Genomic DNA, 17,153 nt, shown 5'->3' with positions numbered 1-17,153 from the left:
AGCAAATTAAAGCTCCTTTACTGTAGTCCTCCATAACACTCTCACCAAGAGATGGCCAAAATAATAAGTCTCTTTGGAAAGCTCTTTCCAACCTAGACCGTAATCTGTTTTTTTAATATATTAACTTATCTCTAAGTACAATCCTTTCTATTTGAGCTCTGGTAATCTCAACTTGTTTAGTATTGTCCTGAAACTGCTTTCTCAAAGATCACAAAATTCCACATAATCATCACATTTGGTAACTCAGTCTTTAGCTATCTTGACCTCTTTCAGCATTTGAAAATGTAATTATCATTTTCTTTTTTAAACATATTTTTATTGATTATGCTATTTCAGTTTTCCCAATTTTTCCCTCTTTATCCCCTCTTCGCCCTGTCCCCCAACCCTCCAGCATTCCCTTCCTTAGTTCATGTCCATGGGTTGTACATACAAGTTCTGAGTCCTCTGTTTCCTATACCATATTTTATCTCTCCCTGTCTATTTTATGACTGCTAATTATGCTTCTTCTTCCCTGTATCTTTGCTCCCCTATTTCTCTTTTCCCCCTCTCCACTGAAATCCTGCCATGTGATGTTCATTTCTCTGGTCTGTTCCTGTTCTGGTTGTTGTTTAATTTTTGTTTTCGTTGCTTTTTCTCTTCTTTTAGGTTCATTTGTTGATAGTTGTGAGTTTGTTGTCGTTTTACTGTTCTTTTTTTAAAATATTTTTCTTAGATAAGTCCTTTTAACATTTCATATAATAAGGGCTTGGTGATGATGAACTCCTTGAACTTGACCTTGTCTGGGAAGCACTTTATCTGTGCTTCCATTTTAAATGAAAGCTTTGCTGGATAAAGCAATCTTGGATGTAGGTCCTTGCCTTTCAGGACTTGGAATACTTCTTGCCTGAACCTTCTTGCCTGCAAGATTTCTTTTGAGAAGTCAGCTGATAGCCTAATGGGCACCCCTTTGTAGGTAACTCTCTCCTTTCCTCTTACTTCTTTTAGGATTTTCTCTTTATCTTTAACCTTGGGTAACTTAATGATGATGTGCCATGGTGTGTTCCTCTTCGGATCCAACCTCTTTGGGACTCTGGGCTTCCTGGGCTTCTTGGAAGTCTATTTCCTTCACCAGATTGGGGAAGTTTTCCTTCATTATTTGTTCAAATAAGCTTTTAATTCCTTGCTGTTGTTCTTTTTCTTCTGGCACCCCTATAATTCTGACATTGGAATGTTTCAGGTTGTCCCAGAGGTTTCTAACACTTTCTTCACTTTTTTGAATTATTATTTCTTTATTTTGTTCTGGGTGGATGTTTATTTTTTCCTTTTGTTCCAAATTGTTGCGTTGAGTCTTGGTTTTCTTCCTGTCACTGTTTGTTCCCTGAATATTTTGCTTTATTTCACTTTGGGTATCCTTCATTTCATTTTGGGTATCCTTCTGTTTTTTCATTTGTCAACCAAGCTCAATCAGATCTGTGAGCATTTTGATTACCAGGGCTTTAAATTCTCCATCAGATAGGTTGGCAATCTCCTCTTTGCTTAGTTCTGACGTTAAGCTTTGTTCTTTCATTTGGGCCATATTTCTTTGTCTTGGTGCAGCTGATAGGTTGTAAGGAGGCGTGGCCTTAGGTATTTGCCCAGGCAGGGGAACCCTCTTGGCTGTGCTACAGTGCTGTTGTTGGGAAGGGGCAGAGTGGGAAGAGTGTGACTCGCCTGCTCTGCTCTAGTGCACTTTTCAAACAGCCTCCCATGTGAGACTGGGAGTTTCTCCGACCTCAGTAACCCTAGCTGTAGGCCACAGTCAGATCTGAGTCTAAGTTTTCCCCTCAAGTCAGCCCCTCCTGTGCAGCCCCCTGAGCTTGACAGCCAGCCCTACCCCCAAGGTCGCAGCAGTTTTTAATTTTTTTTTAAGATTTTATTTATTTATCTTTAGAGGAGAAGGGAAGGAGAGAGAGAGAGAAACATCAATGTATGGTTGCATCTCGTACATCCTCTGTTGGGAACTAGCCTGCAACCCAGGCATGCGCCCTGACTGAGATTCGAACCTCAATCCGTTGGTTCGCAGGCCTGTGCTCAATCCACTGAGCTATAACAGCCAGGGTGGTCGCAGCAGTTTTTGTGAGACGGCTGTGCCTACTAATCTGGTTATTCTGGTTGATTTTTTCTTTAATTCTTTGGTTGTCAGATTTCCATGCAGTTTGATTTTCTGGGACTTCTGGTTGTTTATTGATTTTAGATTGGTTGTTATCCTCCTTTTGGTTGCGGGAGGAAGCGAAGGATTTTTACCTACATCTCCATCTTGGCCGGAACTGTGAAAATGTAATTATCATTTTCTTTCTGAAACTTGCGTCTCCCTGACTCTTGGTGTTATACTACTCTGACCTTACTTTTTTCTCCAGATTGTTTCTTTTAGTTCCTTTCTCTAACTTACTTATATAGAGACTTAGATTTTATCATCTACCCATTTCTATATTCTCTCCCCTAATGCTTGCATCTGCCTTCACAAGTCTGTTTATATGAATGATTCCCAAATTCATTTAAATTCATCATGCATTTGTTGAGCACCTAGTGCATGCCAGATACTATGTTTAGCATCAGAAGAAAAAATATGGAAGACACAGATTTTGCCCTTAGTAGCTTATAGTCATTTTGGGTGAGAACATTTTTAGCCTCTCAATCTTGAGTTCCAGGCTTAACCTTTTTAGCTTCCTACTGAAACTCTCTACAAACATGTCCTTAAGCACCTTAAACTCTCTGTGAACAAGTGGAATTTACTCTCTCCTCCCATTTCCAAAATAAAATCTGAAAACTTGTTTCCGTATAATGTTTCTTATTTCTATTAATGGCATCACCATTCTTATATATTGTAAAAGCTCAAAACTTTTATTGTTTTTGAGTCTCTTATCAAGTTCTGTCGTATCTGCTTCTTCAACATGTCTTGCGTTCTTTCCCGTTCCCATGTTGGCTGTCATTAATTCTGAAATGTGCTAATTGAAGTCTTCTAACTTGACATTTATAGTCTCCATTCTATCTCCTTCCAGTCCAACCTGCATATTTGATAACCTGCAGATGAGTAATTATGAAGTGCAGCTTTCATTATTTTATACCCATGAAAGACTTTTCTCTTTGCATTTATTATGAAATAAAGCTCAGACTCCTGAGCTTGACATAAAACATTTCTACAGTTATTTTTAGGTTTTTCTTTCTTACATGATTTACTGTGTTACTTCCTTCCACATTCTAAATTCCAACCAAATCTTGTCCTTTCTCTGCAGTCCTGCCACTTAGTCTTTGCTAATGCATTATTCTGTTTTCTCCCAAAAGAAGTAGTTTCTATCTCCATGCAGTGTTCATGGCTATTTCATTAGTACTTCTTATAGTATCTGTCACATCTGATACTTGTAATTTTAGTTACTTTAGTATAGTTTATTTTCCTAACTGAATTGTGAGTTCCATGGGAGCAGAGATCAGCTTTTATATTTCTTCATATTTCTTCATATCCTTCAAAATTCTTAGAACTATGCCTTGCACACATTAAGTGTCTAGTGCATGTTTTCTGCATTGAATTGATAAATATCTGAATTCCATAGCCATAGAATGCCGTTCCACTTTGTTCACTACCTTACTTTCTTTTTCACAGAAAAAAAAAAAAGAAGCGATTAGGTCTGAACTTCGAAACTTTCTGCTACCAAACAAACCAAGTTCAAATATATCTATATGTTCATTCTTTCATCCTTTGTTTTCCCTAAGACCAATCTCTCCACCTAAACTTTGAATTCCATCCCTTCTCAGGAATCCTGTATCCTGAAAAACTAATTTTCCCTTATCTCTTGTATAGTCAATCTCTCTGCCCCCTCTATTGGATGTATTCACCCCTCTCTCATCTTTAAAAATATCAATGACCACACTTCCTTCTTAGGCATCACTACTAAATAACTCCCTATTTCTTTCTTGTTCTTTCATAATTCCTTGAGCAAATATACTGAATACCTAGTAAGTGTCTTATACAGTGCTCAGTGCTAAAAATACTATGATGATTAAAAACAAAGAGTTTGTGCCCTATGGAGCCTTTAGTCTAGATGAGAATATAAGAATTAGACAAATAGTATTACAGTAAGTGCTGTGGAAGACAGATTACATGGTGCTGCCAAGTCCCAAAACAGAATTCTGACCTAGTTGAATCAGGAGAGGCTTCCCTCTCAGGAAGTGACGTTTAAGCTAAGATATAAAGACTGAGTAGAGGGGAAAGCAGACTATTCAATGGAGTGTTGGGATGGGATTTGAATAGATCAAGAGTAAATGTAAGAAGTTCAGTAGTTATTAGACTGGTATAGTTAAGAAAGGACAGTAGCTTATATTAAGGGAGGCTAGTGATGGTGAAGAAAAAAATAAAAAAATATTTTTGAGGTAAAAATCTAAATTTGGTTACTTGGTTTGGATGGGGAAACAGGGTTTTAGGGATGACTACAAGGTTTTAAAAATAGATTAAAATTTGTACATGTGTATGCACACATATCTGTTTCTGCTTAGTCCGTGGTATTGCCTAATAATAATTTTGATTATGCAAATTTATGTAAACAGTTTCCAACTGAGAATGGCCCCTGAAAAGCTACTGTTGGAGATTATTGTTATGTGGCTCAAAGTTCAGCTGTCTGTTACTAGAAGCAAGTTTTGTATGAAATTATAATTATATCCCAGTACTTTATTGTCAAGTAAAGGTGGGAAAAGATGGGTGTTTGTCAGATATTCTTTTTTTTTCATAGTTCATTTTTTGTAGTTTTTTTTAAAGATTTTATTTATTTATCTTTAGAGGGGAAAGGAAGGAGAGAGGGAGAGAAATACCAATGTATGGTTGCCTCTGGTGTGTCCCCTGCCGGGAACTGGCCTGCAACCCAGGCATGTGCCCTGACTGGGAATTGAACCGCGATCCTGTGGTTCGCAGTCCTGCGCTCAATCCACTGAGCTACATCAGCCAGGGCTGTAGTTTTTTCTATTAATAGTTTATGCCCCCACACCTTCTTCCACCTCCACCCACTATCACCTCACTGTTGTTTGTGTCCATGAGTTGCTTTTCTTTTTTGCTCAATCCCTCTGTCTCCCCACCCCTCCCACCCAGAGCTATCAGCCTGCTCTCTATGAGTCTATCTCTGTTTTGCTTGTTACTTCGGTTTGTTCATTAGATTATGCATATGAGTGAAATCATGTAATACTTTTCTTTCTCTGACTGGCTTATTTCATTTAGCATAATGCTCTCAAGGTCTATACATGCTATCATAAATGGTGAAGTTTTCTTCTTTTTTTTTATAGCGTTCCATTGTGTAAATGTATCATAGCTGTTTTATCCACTCATTTACTGATGGACACTTGGGCTATTTCTACATCTTGGCTGTTATAAATAACACTGCAATGAACATAGGGGTGCACATATTCTTTTAAATTAGCAATTCAGGGTTTGTTTTTGGTTTGTTTGGGGTTTTTTGGATAAATTCCCAGCAGTGGAATTGCTGGATCTTAAGACAGTTGCATTTTTAATTTTTTGAGGAAACTACATACTGTTTTCCACAGTGGCTGCACAAATCTCCATTCCCACCAAAAGTACAGAAGGGTTCCCCTTTGTCTACATCCTTGTTAGCACTTGTTTGTTGATTTATTGATGATAGACATTCTGACAGGTGTGAGGTGTTATCCCATTGTTTTAATTTGTATTTCTTTGATGATTAGCAACATTGAGCATCTTTTCGTATGTCTATTGGCCATCTCTATATCCTCTTTGGAGAAGTATGCTTTGCCCAGTTTTTAATTGGATTGATTGGGGTTTTTTGGGTGTTAAGTTTTATACGTTTTTAAAATAAATTTTGGATATTAATCCTTTATCAAATGTATCAGTGAATGTATTTTCCCATTCAGTGGGTTGTCTTTTCATTTTGTTGATGGCTTCCTTTGTTGTGCAAAAGTTTTTAGTTTGATGTAGTCCCATTTGTTTATTTTTTCTTTTGTATCCCTTGCTGGAGTAGATATATCAGAAAAAATATTGCTACAAGCAGTGTCTGAGATTTTACTGCCTATGTTTTCTTCCAGGATTTTTATGGTTTCAACTCCAACATCTAAGTCTTTTGTCCATATTGAATTTATTCTTGTTTGTGGTGTAAGAAAGTAGTCTGGTTTTATTTTTCTGCACGTATCTGCCCAGTTTTCCTAACATGATTTATTTAATGAACTATCTTTAGCCCATTGTATGTTTTTGCTTCTTCTGTCCAATATTAATTGACTATAAAAGCATGGATTTATTTCTGGGCTCTCTATTCTGTGCCATTGATCTGTCTGTTTTATGTCACATCAAATATTCTTAACAATTTATTTTAGGAGCATCTATTCTTTTCAAGTCCAGTTTTTTAATTATTTTTGACTGGTTATTCTAATGCACATTGTCTATTTTAGAAACTAAGAATTTGGAGAATGAAGAGAAAGACAATTTTGTGGAAGAATGGGATTCTGAAATGAGAGCTGCAGAGAAAGGTAACTGAATTAATAATTAAAGAGATAAATGGGGAGAAAAACCTTTCTGTGCTGAGTTTATTTATTTAGGTGAGATTAATGGGAATTTTCAATAAGTAGATAATTTCTGTAGCAACATTTCAATGGATCCATTTTGATAGATGTGTTTTTATTTTTCTTTCAAAGAACTGGAACAGCTGAAAACTGAAGAAGAAGAGCTTCAAAGGTCAGCCTTCAATTTGAGTGTTAGAAGTATGCTAAACTTCACAAGGTTAAATGACTTCCTGTCTCCAGAAACTGTAAGACTCGGGGCATGATTATTGACTCAGAGCTTTGACCTTGACCCTGAGGTTAACAGTATTTTCTAAGCACCCTTGTTTATTGAGCATTAATTCAAGGCAATATTTCTCAAGCTTGAATAATATCAGGATCCTTTTAAGGAAAAGAAACCTAGCATTAACTTATTTTTATAGTGTACTTAAGTAAGTATCATTAAGTTTAATATGAGATGTATATGTCTTATACTCATGAATTTTATTTAACTATAAGACTAAAAGAGATCAAATATAAATAATGACAAAACTAGTAAAATTCCTATTGACTACATTAATCTGACAGGTGATAATGTTTGGGTGAAATTAAACTGATGCTAACAAAATAACTAATAAAGCATCAGTTCTATTTAGATCAAATAAACTAAACAAAACCAAATGAAAACACTGAAATTATGACATGTCTCAGTTTTAAGGTAGGCAGTCTCATAATCTGCATTATGGTTATATTTTTATCATCAAAATGAAAATAAAATTTTAGTAATCTTAAAGAACCCTGGCTGGTGTGGCTCAGTGGATTGAGTGCTGGCCTGTGAACCAAAGGGTCACTGGTTCGATTCCCAGTCGGGGCACATGCCTGGTTTGTGATCCAGATCCCCAGTAGGGGGCATGTGGGAGGCAACTGTACATTGATGTTTCTCTCCCTCTCTTTTTTCCCTTCTTTCCCCTCTCTAAAAATAAAATCTTAAAAAAATAATAATCTTAAAGAATATGAGAACCCAAGGATATGTTTATGAATTCTCATTTGAAAGCCATTGATTTAGGCCTTTCTTAATTAGACCCAGGCTCCAGATTAATGCTCATCCCGAAAAAAGCTCACCTGAGAATGCAAGAATGGATGACATTCACCTCATTGAGGAGCTATCTAGAATATGACTTTTTGTCATAAACCTTTTCTTTTAATAGAGTCTGAATTTTCTAACAACAGACTTACCTTTCTGGGGGTTTTTGTTTGTTTGTTTTGTTTTGTTTTGTTTTTTCAGAAGTCTCTTAGAACTAGAGGTACAGAAAGAGCAAACCCTTGCTCAAATAAACTTTGTGCGAAAACAAATAAATTCAACTGAAGAGCTACTGGATCGGTTTAGGTAAGAAAAAGCTGGTGTCATTAGTTTGTGTTTTATCCCGTGCCTTTGTGATTATCTGAACCTACCAGGACATTTGACATGTGTTTGTAGTATATATCAGTGTTTTAACCAACAGCAAGAGTCTGTACTCAAGTTGAAAGTACACAAGGTGAGAGAGCTATGTAATTATAATTTTAAAATATTTAATACTGTATGTTGCCTGGACTTGGTTTTTCTCTGATATACAATGCAGGATTGAATGAATTCTTATTTCTGTCAAAAGCTTGTTTGTACATTCACAATATTTTAATTAAAATTTTACTCCCAGTCCAGTACAAAAGCTCTAGTATCAGTTGCTGGTACTATCTGTGTGTTACCTGAAGTTAACTTTCTTCTTTTATCTCAGAAACATATTTTCTGTCTTATTTATCTATCCAGCTTGTCTGAGTGGGATGTCATTGAGTGGAGTGATGATCAAGCTATATTTACCTTTCTTTATGATACAATAGAACTCATCATCACTTTCGGAGAGCCAGTAGGTGAGTAGCAAAAGTAAGATAATTCCTCTCCAGAAAAGTATATGGCTAAACTCATTTTTATTTTAATGCAATAGTAACTATTGACATAATGAAAGCACTGCTGAAAAATCTTAGAAGAGGCTGTCACCTTAATTAGTGAGAATAGAATTATGTTTTTATTTTATTAGATAAGAGTAAAATAAAAATTCAGCTAGTGACAGTTGTCCTTTGTTGAATTACATTAGACAGTAGAAATTTTGCATTTTCAGTTATTGGATTAGCATGCTATTCACATCTGTTTACTCCGAGTTCCTTTTTTCTGTGTCTTTTGCGATGCAGAATTTACTCTAATGGCTGGTGACTCTTGACTGTACTTTTGCACTTCAGTTAACCTAAAAGTTCATTGGAATCCTGTGTGTATTGATGGGCTTATCAAAGTAGGTAGATATCACTATATGGTGACTGGAGAGAGTACTAGCTGTTTTGTTGGAGTTGCCCGTCAGTATTAGGTTTTTTCTCTTGAAACAGTTAACTTCATCATAGCCAATTATGGGTAAATATGACCAAATTGGAATTTAGGATCTTTATACTCTCCCAGCCTCCAAATGTGATTCTCTGTCAAAGTTCCTTTTATTGCCCTGGCTGGTGTAGCTCGGTGGATTGAGCGTGGGCCAGTGAAGCAAAGGATCACTGTTTGATTCCCAGTTAGGGCACATGCCTGGGTTGCAGGCCAGGTCCTGGGTAGGGGGCACATGAGAGGCAACCACACATTGATGTTTCTCCTCCTCTTTCTCTCTCCCTTCTTCTTTCTCTAAAAATGAATAAAATAAATCTTTTAAATTTTTTTCTTTTTTTTTTTAATGAATACCATTAACTTCCATCCAGGTCCAAAATTAAAACTTAGGAATCACTCAATACCTCCTTCTCCCTCAGTAAGCATATTTAAATCATTAACAAGACATTGATTTTAATTTAATATTCACCACTTTTCTTCCCTTCTTCTGTCCATAGTCATCTCTAACCTAGGTGACTATGGTAACAGTTGAACTGGTCTTTCTGGATCTTCTCTTTTTCCTCTCCAATTCATTCTCCCTTCTGTAGTTATAATGATTTTTGGAAATTCGATCATGCACATATTATTTTAGACTGATAATTAAAATATTTAACATAGTCTATAAGGTTTTTTTTCCTCTTTTTCCTGCCTCATCTTACACTGTTCTCTCCATGTCAGGCACAGTGAATTTCTTTTATTTTCTTAAAAGATTATGAAAAAAAAAAAAAAGATTATGGCCTTGGCCTGGCCAGTGTGATTGTGTTGGGCATTGTCCCGTAAAGCAAAAGGTTGCTGGTTTGATTCCCAGTTGAGACACGTGCCTAGGTTGCAGGTTCAGTCCCCAATCAGGGCAGCTGATTGATGTTTCTCTCTCACATTAATGTTTCTCTCCCTCTCTTTCTCCCTCCCTTCCTCTCTCTCTAAAAATAAATAAATAAAATGTTTTAAAAAATCATGGGCTTTTATCTTCAGTCATATTTCATTCTACCTCAGGACCTACATACTGATGTTTCTTATACCTGGGGGTTTTCTCTTAGTCGATTAGGGCTGCTGTAACAAAAGTACCATAAATTGGGTAGCTTATAAGCAACAGAAATTTGTCACAGTCCTAGAAGCTGGAAGTCTGAGATCAGAAAGCCAGCATGGTCAGGTGAGGGCCCATTTCCAGGTTGCATGCTTCTCATTGTGTCTCCACATGACAAAAGCCAAGTGTAGCTCTCTGGGATCTCTTTTATAAGGGGTCTCTACCTTCATGATCTAAGCACCTCCCAAAGGTCCCACTTTCTTGTATCATCACATTGAACATTAGGATTTCAACATATGAATTTGGAGGAAACACAAATGTTTAGCAATCCCTCTTCACTAAATAAATTTTTACTAATAATCCTTACAAGCTCAGACTAATTATCACTTTCTCAGGGGAATTTTACTGGACTCTGATTATACCTATTCCCTTTGCTGCTTGCCCTCCTTATATGTCCTCATTGCTTCCTGCAGTTTGCCTTAATAGTGTTTATCACAATTTGTAGTTCTTGGTGTGTATATTACTGCAGTTATCTGTGTGGTCCCCTGAGTTGTAAGCTTCTTGAGAGTATAGATTGATCATGTCTATTTGTGTCACAATTGTATCCAAAGTAAAAATCAGTTTGGGAGACAAGAGATAACTCTAGAGTTTGGAGGAGCCGCAGTTATTCTGGCTACCTAAAACTCATTACTATAATGCTAAAAACATAAATCATTATTACTGTATTTGTACAAAGATAACAGGTGTGGGAGGTCATAGTCTCTTCATATGGTTCCTGAAAATTATATTATCTTTGCATATCAGTTAAGGGTCAAAGGAGGAGGCCTTAACAAATATACTACAAGTGTTATACCTTAAATTTCTTTCAACGGTCTGCCAATCAGTATAGTTCAGCAGTCTCAGGGAAGCCTTTACAGAGGAGAAAGAATAAATATGATTCAAGGATAAACCTTCAACTCCCTATAAAAAAGTCCTGCTACCTAGAAAGAATAGGGCTCTAAAGTACTTGAGTTGTATGTGGCTTAAAATCAGATAATAAAGGAAATACTGTCCTTATTCTGGTTCTTTCTAGATGGTCTCCCTTTTGTGAACAATGCTTGTAGGAGGATTGTTAACCTGAATTTTCAATCTCTGTTAGATGGTAAGTTCAAAACATTTAAGCTACTAGAAAATATGTTGGAAATTTACAAATGTAAATTGCTTCCTGGGAACTCTTTCACGTTTTAAATTAAATAAATATAATAATTATAATAATTTGTCCTTAGAAATGTGCAGTAGACACAAAACTGCTAGGGTAATGTTCTAAATACTGGGTAGGTTTTGAAAGAAGTAATTTAAAAATTATTATTACTAGATCTTGAGTGATGATTAATAATAGCTGTTTCTGTAATCTAAAAATTACCATTGTGAGTCTTATTCTTTATCAGGCATGTATATTACATCAGTACTATGATGACTATTCCCCATTTCACAAATTGGAGGCCTACAGCTCAGAAGAATTAAATGTTGTGCTTAGGATCACTCAGATATTAAAGAAAGACCGAATTTAAACCCAGGTTTATGTTACATAAGCCTATACCCTAGACCAAGTTTTATTTTGTATGTGATAAAGGCTTGAGTTTTTATAAGAATGTCTTGTATTCACCATATATTGATTTATATGTTTGAAAATAAAATGGAGAGGATACTTAGACACCTTGTAGCTTGAAGAAATGTATTTCTAGTTTGTGTAATATTTCTAGCTTCTACATTTATATAAAACAATCAAATAATTAATACCCTGCTTTTGATTTTTTTCTATCCTCAGAGGAGAAAGCTCCTCCTTCCTCCCTTTTAGTGCATAAGCTTATTTTTCAGTACATTGAGGAACAGGAATTCTGGAAGAAGAAATGTACAACACAGCACCAGGTATACAAGGTAAATTTTGATTAAAGTATATAAAGGCAAGTTATGTTATCTGCCCCAAAAAGCAGAACTAAAATTCTGTATGTGTAATAATGGATCTTGAAATGATGAATGTGTTAAATCAGTTAATTTGGGGGAGTTCTTTATAAAAGAGCCACTAAACACTGAAATGTTTTTATAATTTCTTTTGCTTCTTTTATTTTTCCCAGATGCTTCAAGAAATCTCAATGGTAGTAAGCCATTGCAGACTCCTTGGAGAGGAGATTGAGTTTTTAAAGAGATGGGGACCAAACTATAACCTAATGAACATAGATGTGGATGATACTGAGTAAGTGTGCTAGTTCCCTAGGCTGCCATAACAATGTGTACTACAAACTGGTTGGCTTAAACAATAGAATTTATTATCTCACAGCGCTGCAGGCTGGAAGTCTGAGAGCAAGGTGTCAGCATGGTTGGTTCCTTCTGAGGGTTGTGGAGGAGAATCTGTTTTATGCCTCCCTCCTAATTTCTGGTGATTTGCTGGCAATATTTGACATTCCTTGGCTTGTAAATATATAACCCCACTATCTGCTTTCATCTCCACATGATGTTCTTCCTGTGTGTATGTCTGTGTCCAAATGTCCCCTTTTTATAAGGACATCAGTCATTCTGGATTAGGGGCCCATGATATTTCAGTAGGACCTCATCTTAACTGCAGTGACCCTATTTCCATATAAGAGCACATGCTGAGATGTACTAGGGTTAGGGCTTCAACATACGAATTTGTGGAGGTGGGGACACAGTTCAATCATAAGAGTAAATAGTAGAAAACTTTAAAAAATGCTTTGTTAATGAGTTTCATTAATCATAATAATACTTTGTTCCAGATGTTTTGCCTTCTGTATATCTGATAAGGACAAGAAATAATGTACACCAAAGTTTCACATGCCATTGTAAAAGGAAAATATATTTGTGTTTCATTCTGTTTTTGTGTTGTATTTTCAGTTGAGGATTTTGTCTTTTACAGATTGAGGCTTTTATTCTCCAGCTCTGCAGCATTTGCAAAGTTTGAGATAACTTTGTCTCTCTCGGCCCATTATCCATCTGTCCTGTTACCTTTCTCCATTACAAATCACCTTGGAAACATCAGGTGAGTGAAGGACCAGCGGGATAGAGCTTCCAACTACTCTTTTATCTTTGTTAGATCATTTGAAAGATCTTCAAAGTGGTCAGCAAGTGGATAGACCATAGTGATAGCCAAATGTTACTTCTCTCTGACTTCCATTTTAAAGAAATTGTTCTTTTTAAGTCAGTGACCTTTGTTGCTATCTTCAGGGGATTTTGGAGAGCACTGGCCTATCCTTTTATACCTGTTCCACTTTTTGAGCACTGTTACCTAAAATAGGAATCAAGAAAGAAAAAAGTCCTGTATAGCTTAGCCCAGGTCATATATGAACAACTTTTATGGCCTTAAAAATAGAATAACCATTTATAAAACTGCAGTCATAATGCTTTTCTCAATTAGCCTGTGGAACCAGGCCTAAAAATATTTAATTCCTGCAATATATTGTGTGACTTTTTAGACTCACTGCTGACAGATTGTAAGATGGTAGAATTTAGAATGTGCCCATTTCAAATCCATCAGCAAACACCAGCAGTCCAACAGTTTAGATTTTATAGCCAGAGAAAGCAGCTAGGTCAAGATACCTGACAGTTACATTCAGAATTGGTTCTTAGGCTTGGTTTAGAATCTCAGTTCAAACTGAATAGTCTAATTATTTCCAGAAATGCTTATTTATGCTTCCCAGGAGACTCTGAGACTATACCCCAAAACATGAATTCCACTGAAATGGAGATAAGTGTAAGTTTCCAGAAAAATTAATTAATCTTTTGTTCTTTCCAGCCACAGTGAAATTTCTGCCCTTCTATTTAAAGTGCCACTGGAGGACAACTATTTAAAGAATGTAGTCAAGCAAATTTACCAAGATATGCTTCAGGGCTGAGATTCCTACCAGTAGACCCATGGACCACAACTATAACGACAAAGCACAGAACACTCAATAATATTACGTTAAAGTCCCTGTTGCTGTTTAATCTTCATCTTTAGGTCCTAGAAAATAGCCTTGTATTCCTTCTGATGATTTTCTAGTTAGTTTTAGGTTGGTTTTTAAAGCTCTACAGTTAGGAATGATGAAAAGCCTTAAACAGCAGGCTATCAACTTGCTCACCTTCCTGCTAAAGGTATGAGGAGTAGAGCACTTAGGAACAATTTCTCCTAACTAAAGTGGCTCTCTCTGCTTTAGTTAGGAGCAATTTAGTCCTGGGGAGGTGTAACCACTGACAAAAACATAGGTTTCCCAGCTTCTTCCTAGCAAATATTTCTGAAATAGAGACATGTCTGTCTACAAAGTACTCATCCTCCTTTTTCTCCATTCCAGAAATGTTATTAAGAGAAATCAGTAGCACTCAACTGTTAGTTTGCCATTTTTTTCTTGATGGCCTTGCCTCCTTTTATTATATAATGTCTGTTACTGTTTTCTTAGTAAGTATAATTTTGTATGGAAAGGTCATTGGCTTTGGCCCAGTACATATATGTAAATATATTAATACTGATTTTGTGTTTATGATATAGTAAGGAGATAGGAATATACAGAGATGTTTAGAAAGATGTCGTGTTTCTGCCTAGGCAGTTTCCATCTTTCTGAAGGATGCCTTAGAGCAATATTCTCAACTCCTTTCATTAAATAATTATACTTCAAACAATATCACACCAAAAACACCAGTTTTTTCAAATTCTTGCCATAGTAATGAACTTAATATAAGTATTGGTTTCTGAAGCCATACCTTTCTCACAAACAAAAATAAAACATCGTCCTGACTAGTATGGCTCATTAAGTTGGGCATCGTCCCACAAACCAAAAGGTTGCCAGTTCAATTCCCAGTCAGGGCGCAGGCCTGGGTTGTGAGCCAGTTCCCAGTTGGGGGTGTGCAAGAGTCAACCGATCGATGTTTCTCTAGCACAATCGATGTTTCTCTAGCATGTTGATGCTTCTCTCTCTTTCTCCCTCCCTTCCCCCATCTCTAAAAATAAAGTCTTAAAAAAAAACAATGGTTAATCCTTGATTGAATTCTATAGTTAAAAAAAACAAAACCTATTTAAGGATATTTTGGGGATACTTGGAAATTTGACTTTAAACTACATGTTGATTATATTTTTGTATTAGTTAAATTCCTTGGGTGTGATAATAGTATTATGGTTCTATAGGAGAATGTCCTTATTAGGATATAAATGTCTGCAACTTAATTATAAATGGCTTTTAACACTATACCGTATATGTTTGTATACATGTGTGTGAGAGAAAATAAAGCAAATACAGCAAAATAATAACAATTGATGGATGTAGGTAATGGGTACATGGGTGTTTAAATTCACTGGTTTTAATCTGTAGGCTTGAATTTTTTCAAAATAAAAAATTGAAAGTGAAAAGAGATTTGCTTGGTATCCTACAGAAATGTTGAAAGAACAGTGCAATTAAATACCCATGTACCCATTACCTCGATTCAATAAAAATTAAGAAAAAATAAAAATAAAATTACAAATACAATTAGTCTATGAGTCAACAGCTCCATTTCTAGGAAGCTATCCTACAGATAAACATGCAAAATTTTGGCACTGCTTACAGTATTAAAATGTGATAGACAACTTACACGTCTACCAATAGAGGTGTGGTACATGCCTTCAGTGAATACTATTTGATTAAAAGGAAAAATTATGTGTTGGAAATTCTGTATATACTGATCTGAATCTATGAAGATACGTAATTGAGTGAAAAAGGCAAAATGAAAGACAGTGTATTGATGAGCTATTTGTGTAAAAAAGTATTTATATATTCATACCTATTTGCATGCAATGTTTTGATTTTTTATTATAGGATAGCTTTAGAAGGATGGATAATAAACTGGTAACATTCATTGTCTCCAAGAAGGGAAACTGGGTGTCCGGGGGCAGAAGAAAGGCAAAACTTTGCACTGAGTACTTTCTGAATTTTGGATCATGTGAATGTTATTAACCACTAAAAAACTAAAAATAATTTCAGTGCAATTTTTTTTTAAAAAGAACAATATAGCCCTGACTTGTGTGGCTCAGGTGTGGCTCCGGTCACTGGTTCGATTCCCTGTGAGGGCATATGCCTAGGTTGCAGGTTGTGGCCAATATGAGGTATCTGATCAATATTTCTCTCTCACATTGATGTTTCTTTCCCTCCTTCCCCTCTCTAAAATCAATAAGTATGTTCTCAGGTGAGGATTAAATAAATAAGAACACCATAAAAAACTTTTCATTTTGGGAAATTTTCAAAGGATGAGGGAACATCAAGACCAAGAATTTGGCATAGTCTAGGGCAGGAAGAAATTAAATTTAGCATCAAAAACAATTGCAGTAGTGGTTAATTAGGCTTCCCTAAAGCCTGGATGAAATCTCAGACATGGGGAAACTATCTGCATTGGCTGGGTGGGCCCAATGTAATCACAAGAATCCTTATAAGGAAAGCAGATGTCAGAGAGAAGATGTGTTGATAGAAGCAGAGGCTTTGAACATGTATGGGCCCTGAGCCAAAGAATACAGATGCCTGTAGAGACTGGAATAAGCAAGGAAACAGATTCTCTACTAGAACCTCCAGGAAGAACACAATTCTGTCAAACTTTGACTTTAGCCTAATGAAACCCATTTAGGAATTCTGACCTCCAGAACTATATTTTTGTTCTTTTAAGCCACCAAATCTGTGGTAATTTGTTACAGCCACAATAGGAAACTAAAGACACTGGGATAATTATTGCGTTCCATTGACCTAACTTTTTTGTACAAGTACCTTTAACTTTTTTGTACAAGTACCTTTTTTGTAGTTTTATAATAACATTTAATATATTGTTAAAGTTTCCTTCGTATAGGATGTGCACTTAAGTTTATTTCAAGGCATTTTATATTTTTGTTACAATTTTTAAATTATTGTAAAGTCAAAACAAATTTATACCAAAAGTTCAAACCATACATAAAAGAACAGAGATGAAGGCAAAGTCATCCAAAAGTTAAACATTGAGCATCTTTCCACACACTAGGTTCTTTCAGCTGTAAAGAAGACCTATGACTGTTGAGTAGGCAACCAACAGTGATCGCCACAAATCCCATCGGGAATTCACTTGATTTCTATTGGGAATTCCCTGATTTTAGAGAATTTTCCTTTGGGACCATAGTTTTATATATTTCTCCATGTAGGTCCTGAATGTTTCTAAAAGTTTATTCCTGGTTAC

At 35.9% G+C, this 17,153-nt stretch overlaps 1 protein-coding gene across 2 annotated transcripts in view; it reads left to right on the top strand.

Moving 5' to 3' along the window:
- Nucleotides 1–14,800, top strand: part of KNL1 (kinetochore scaffold 1) — a 72,469-nt gene extending 57,669 nt beyond the window's left edge. For both annotated transcript variants that reach the window (XM_037056061.1, XM_037056062.1), the window contains 9 exons: nt 6,415–6,492; nt 6,658–6,697; nt 7,787–7,888; nt 8,306–8,406; nt 11,035–11,103; nt 11,770–11,879; nt 12,077–12,195; nt 12,874–12,996; nt 13,750–14,800. In XM_037056061.1, coding sequence (XP_036911956.1) covers nt 6,415–6,492; nt 6,658–6,697; nt 7,787–7,888; nt 8,306–8,406; nt 11,035–11,103; nt 11,770–11,879; nt 12,077–12,195; nt 12,874–12,996; nt 13,750–13,849 — 842 coding nt within the window. In that variant the 3' untranslated portion in view covers nt 13,850–14,800. The remainder of the gene's footprint in view (nt 1–6,414; nt 6,493–6,657; nt 6,698–7,786; nt 7,889–8,305; nt 8,407–11,034; nt 11,104–11,769; nt 11,880–12,076; nt 12,196–12,873; nt 12,997–13,749) is intronic.
- Nucleotides 14,801–17,153: the final 2,353 nt, after the last annotated feature.

Source organism: Sturnira hondurensis, unplaced genomic scaffold, assembly GCF_014824575.4.
Source record: "Sturnira hondurensis isolate 20B ecotype Veracruz unplaced genomic scaffold, ASM1482457v3 Scaffold0008782, whole genome shotgun sequence".
Classification (NCBI taxonomy): domain Eukaryota; kingdom Metazoa; phylum Chordata; class Mammalia; order Chiroptera; family Phyllostomidae; genus Sturnira; species Sturnira hondurensis.
This window is presented reverse-complemented; position numbering and strand designations above follow the sequence as displayed.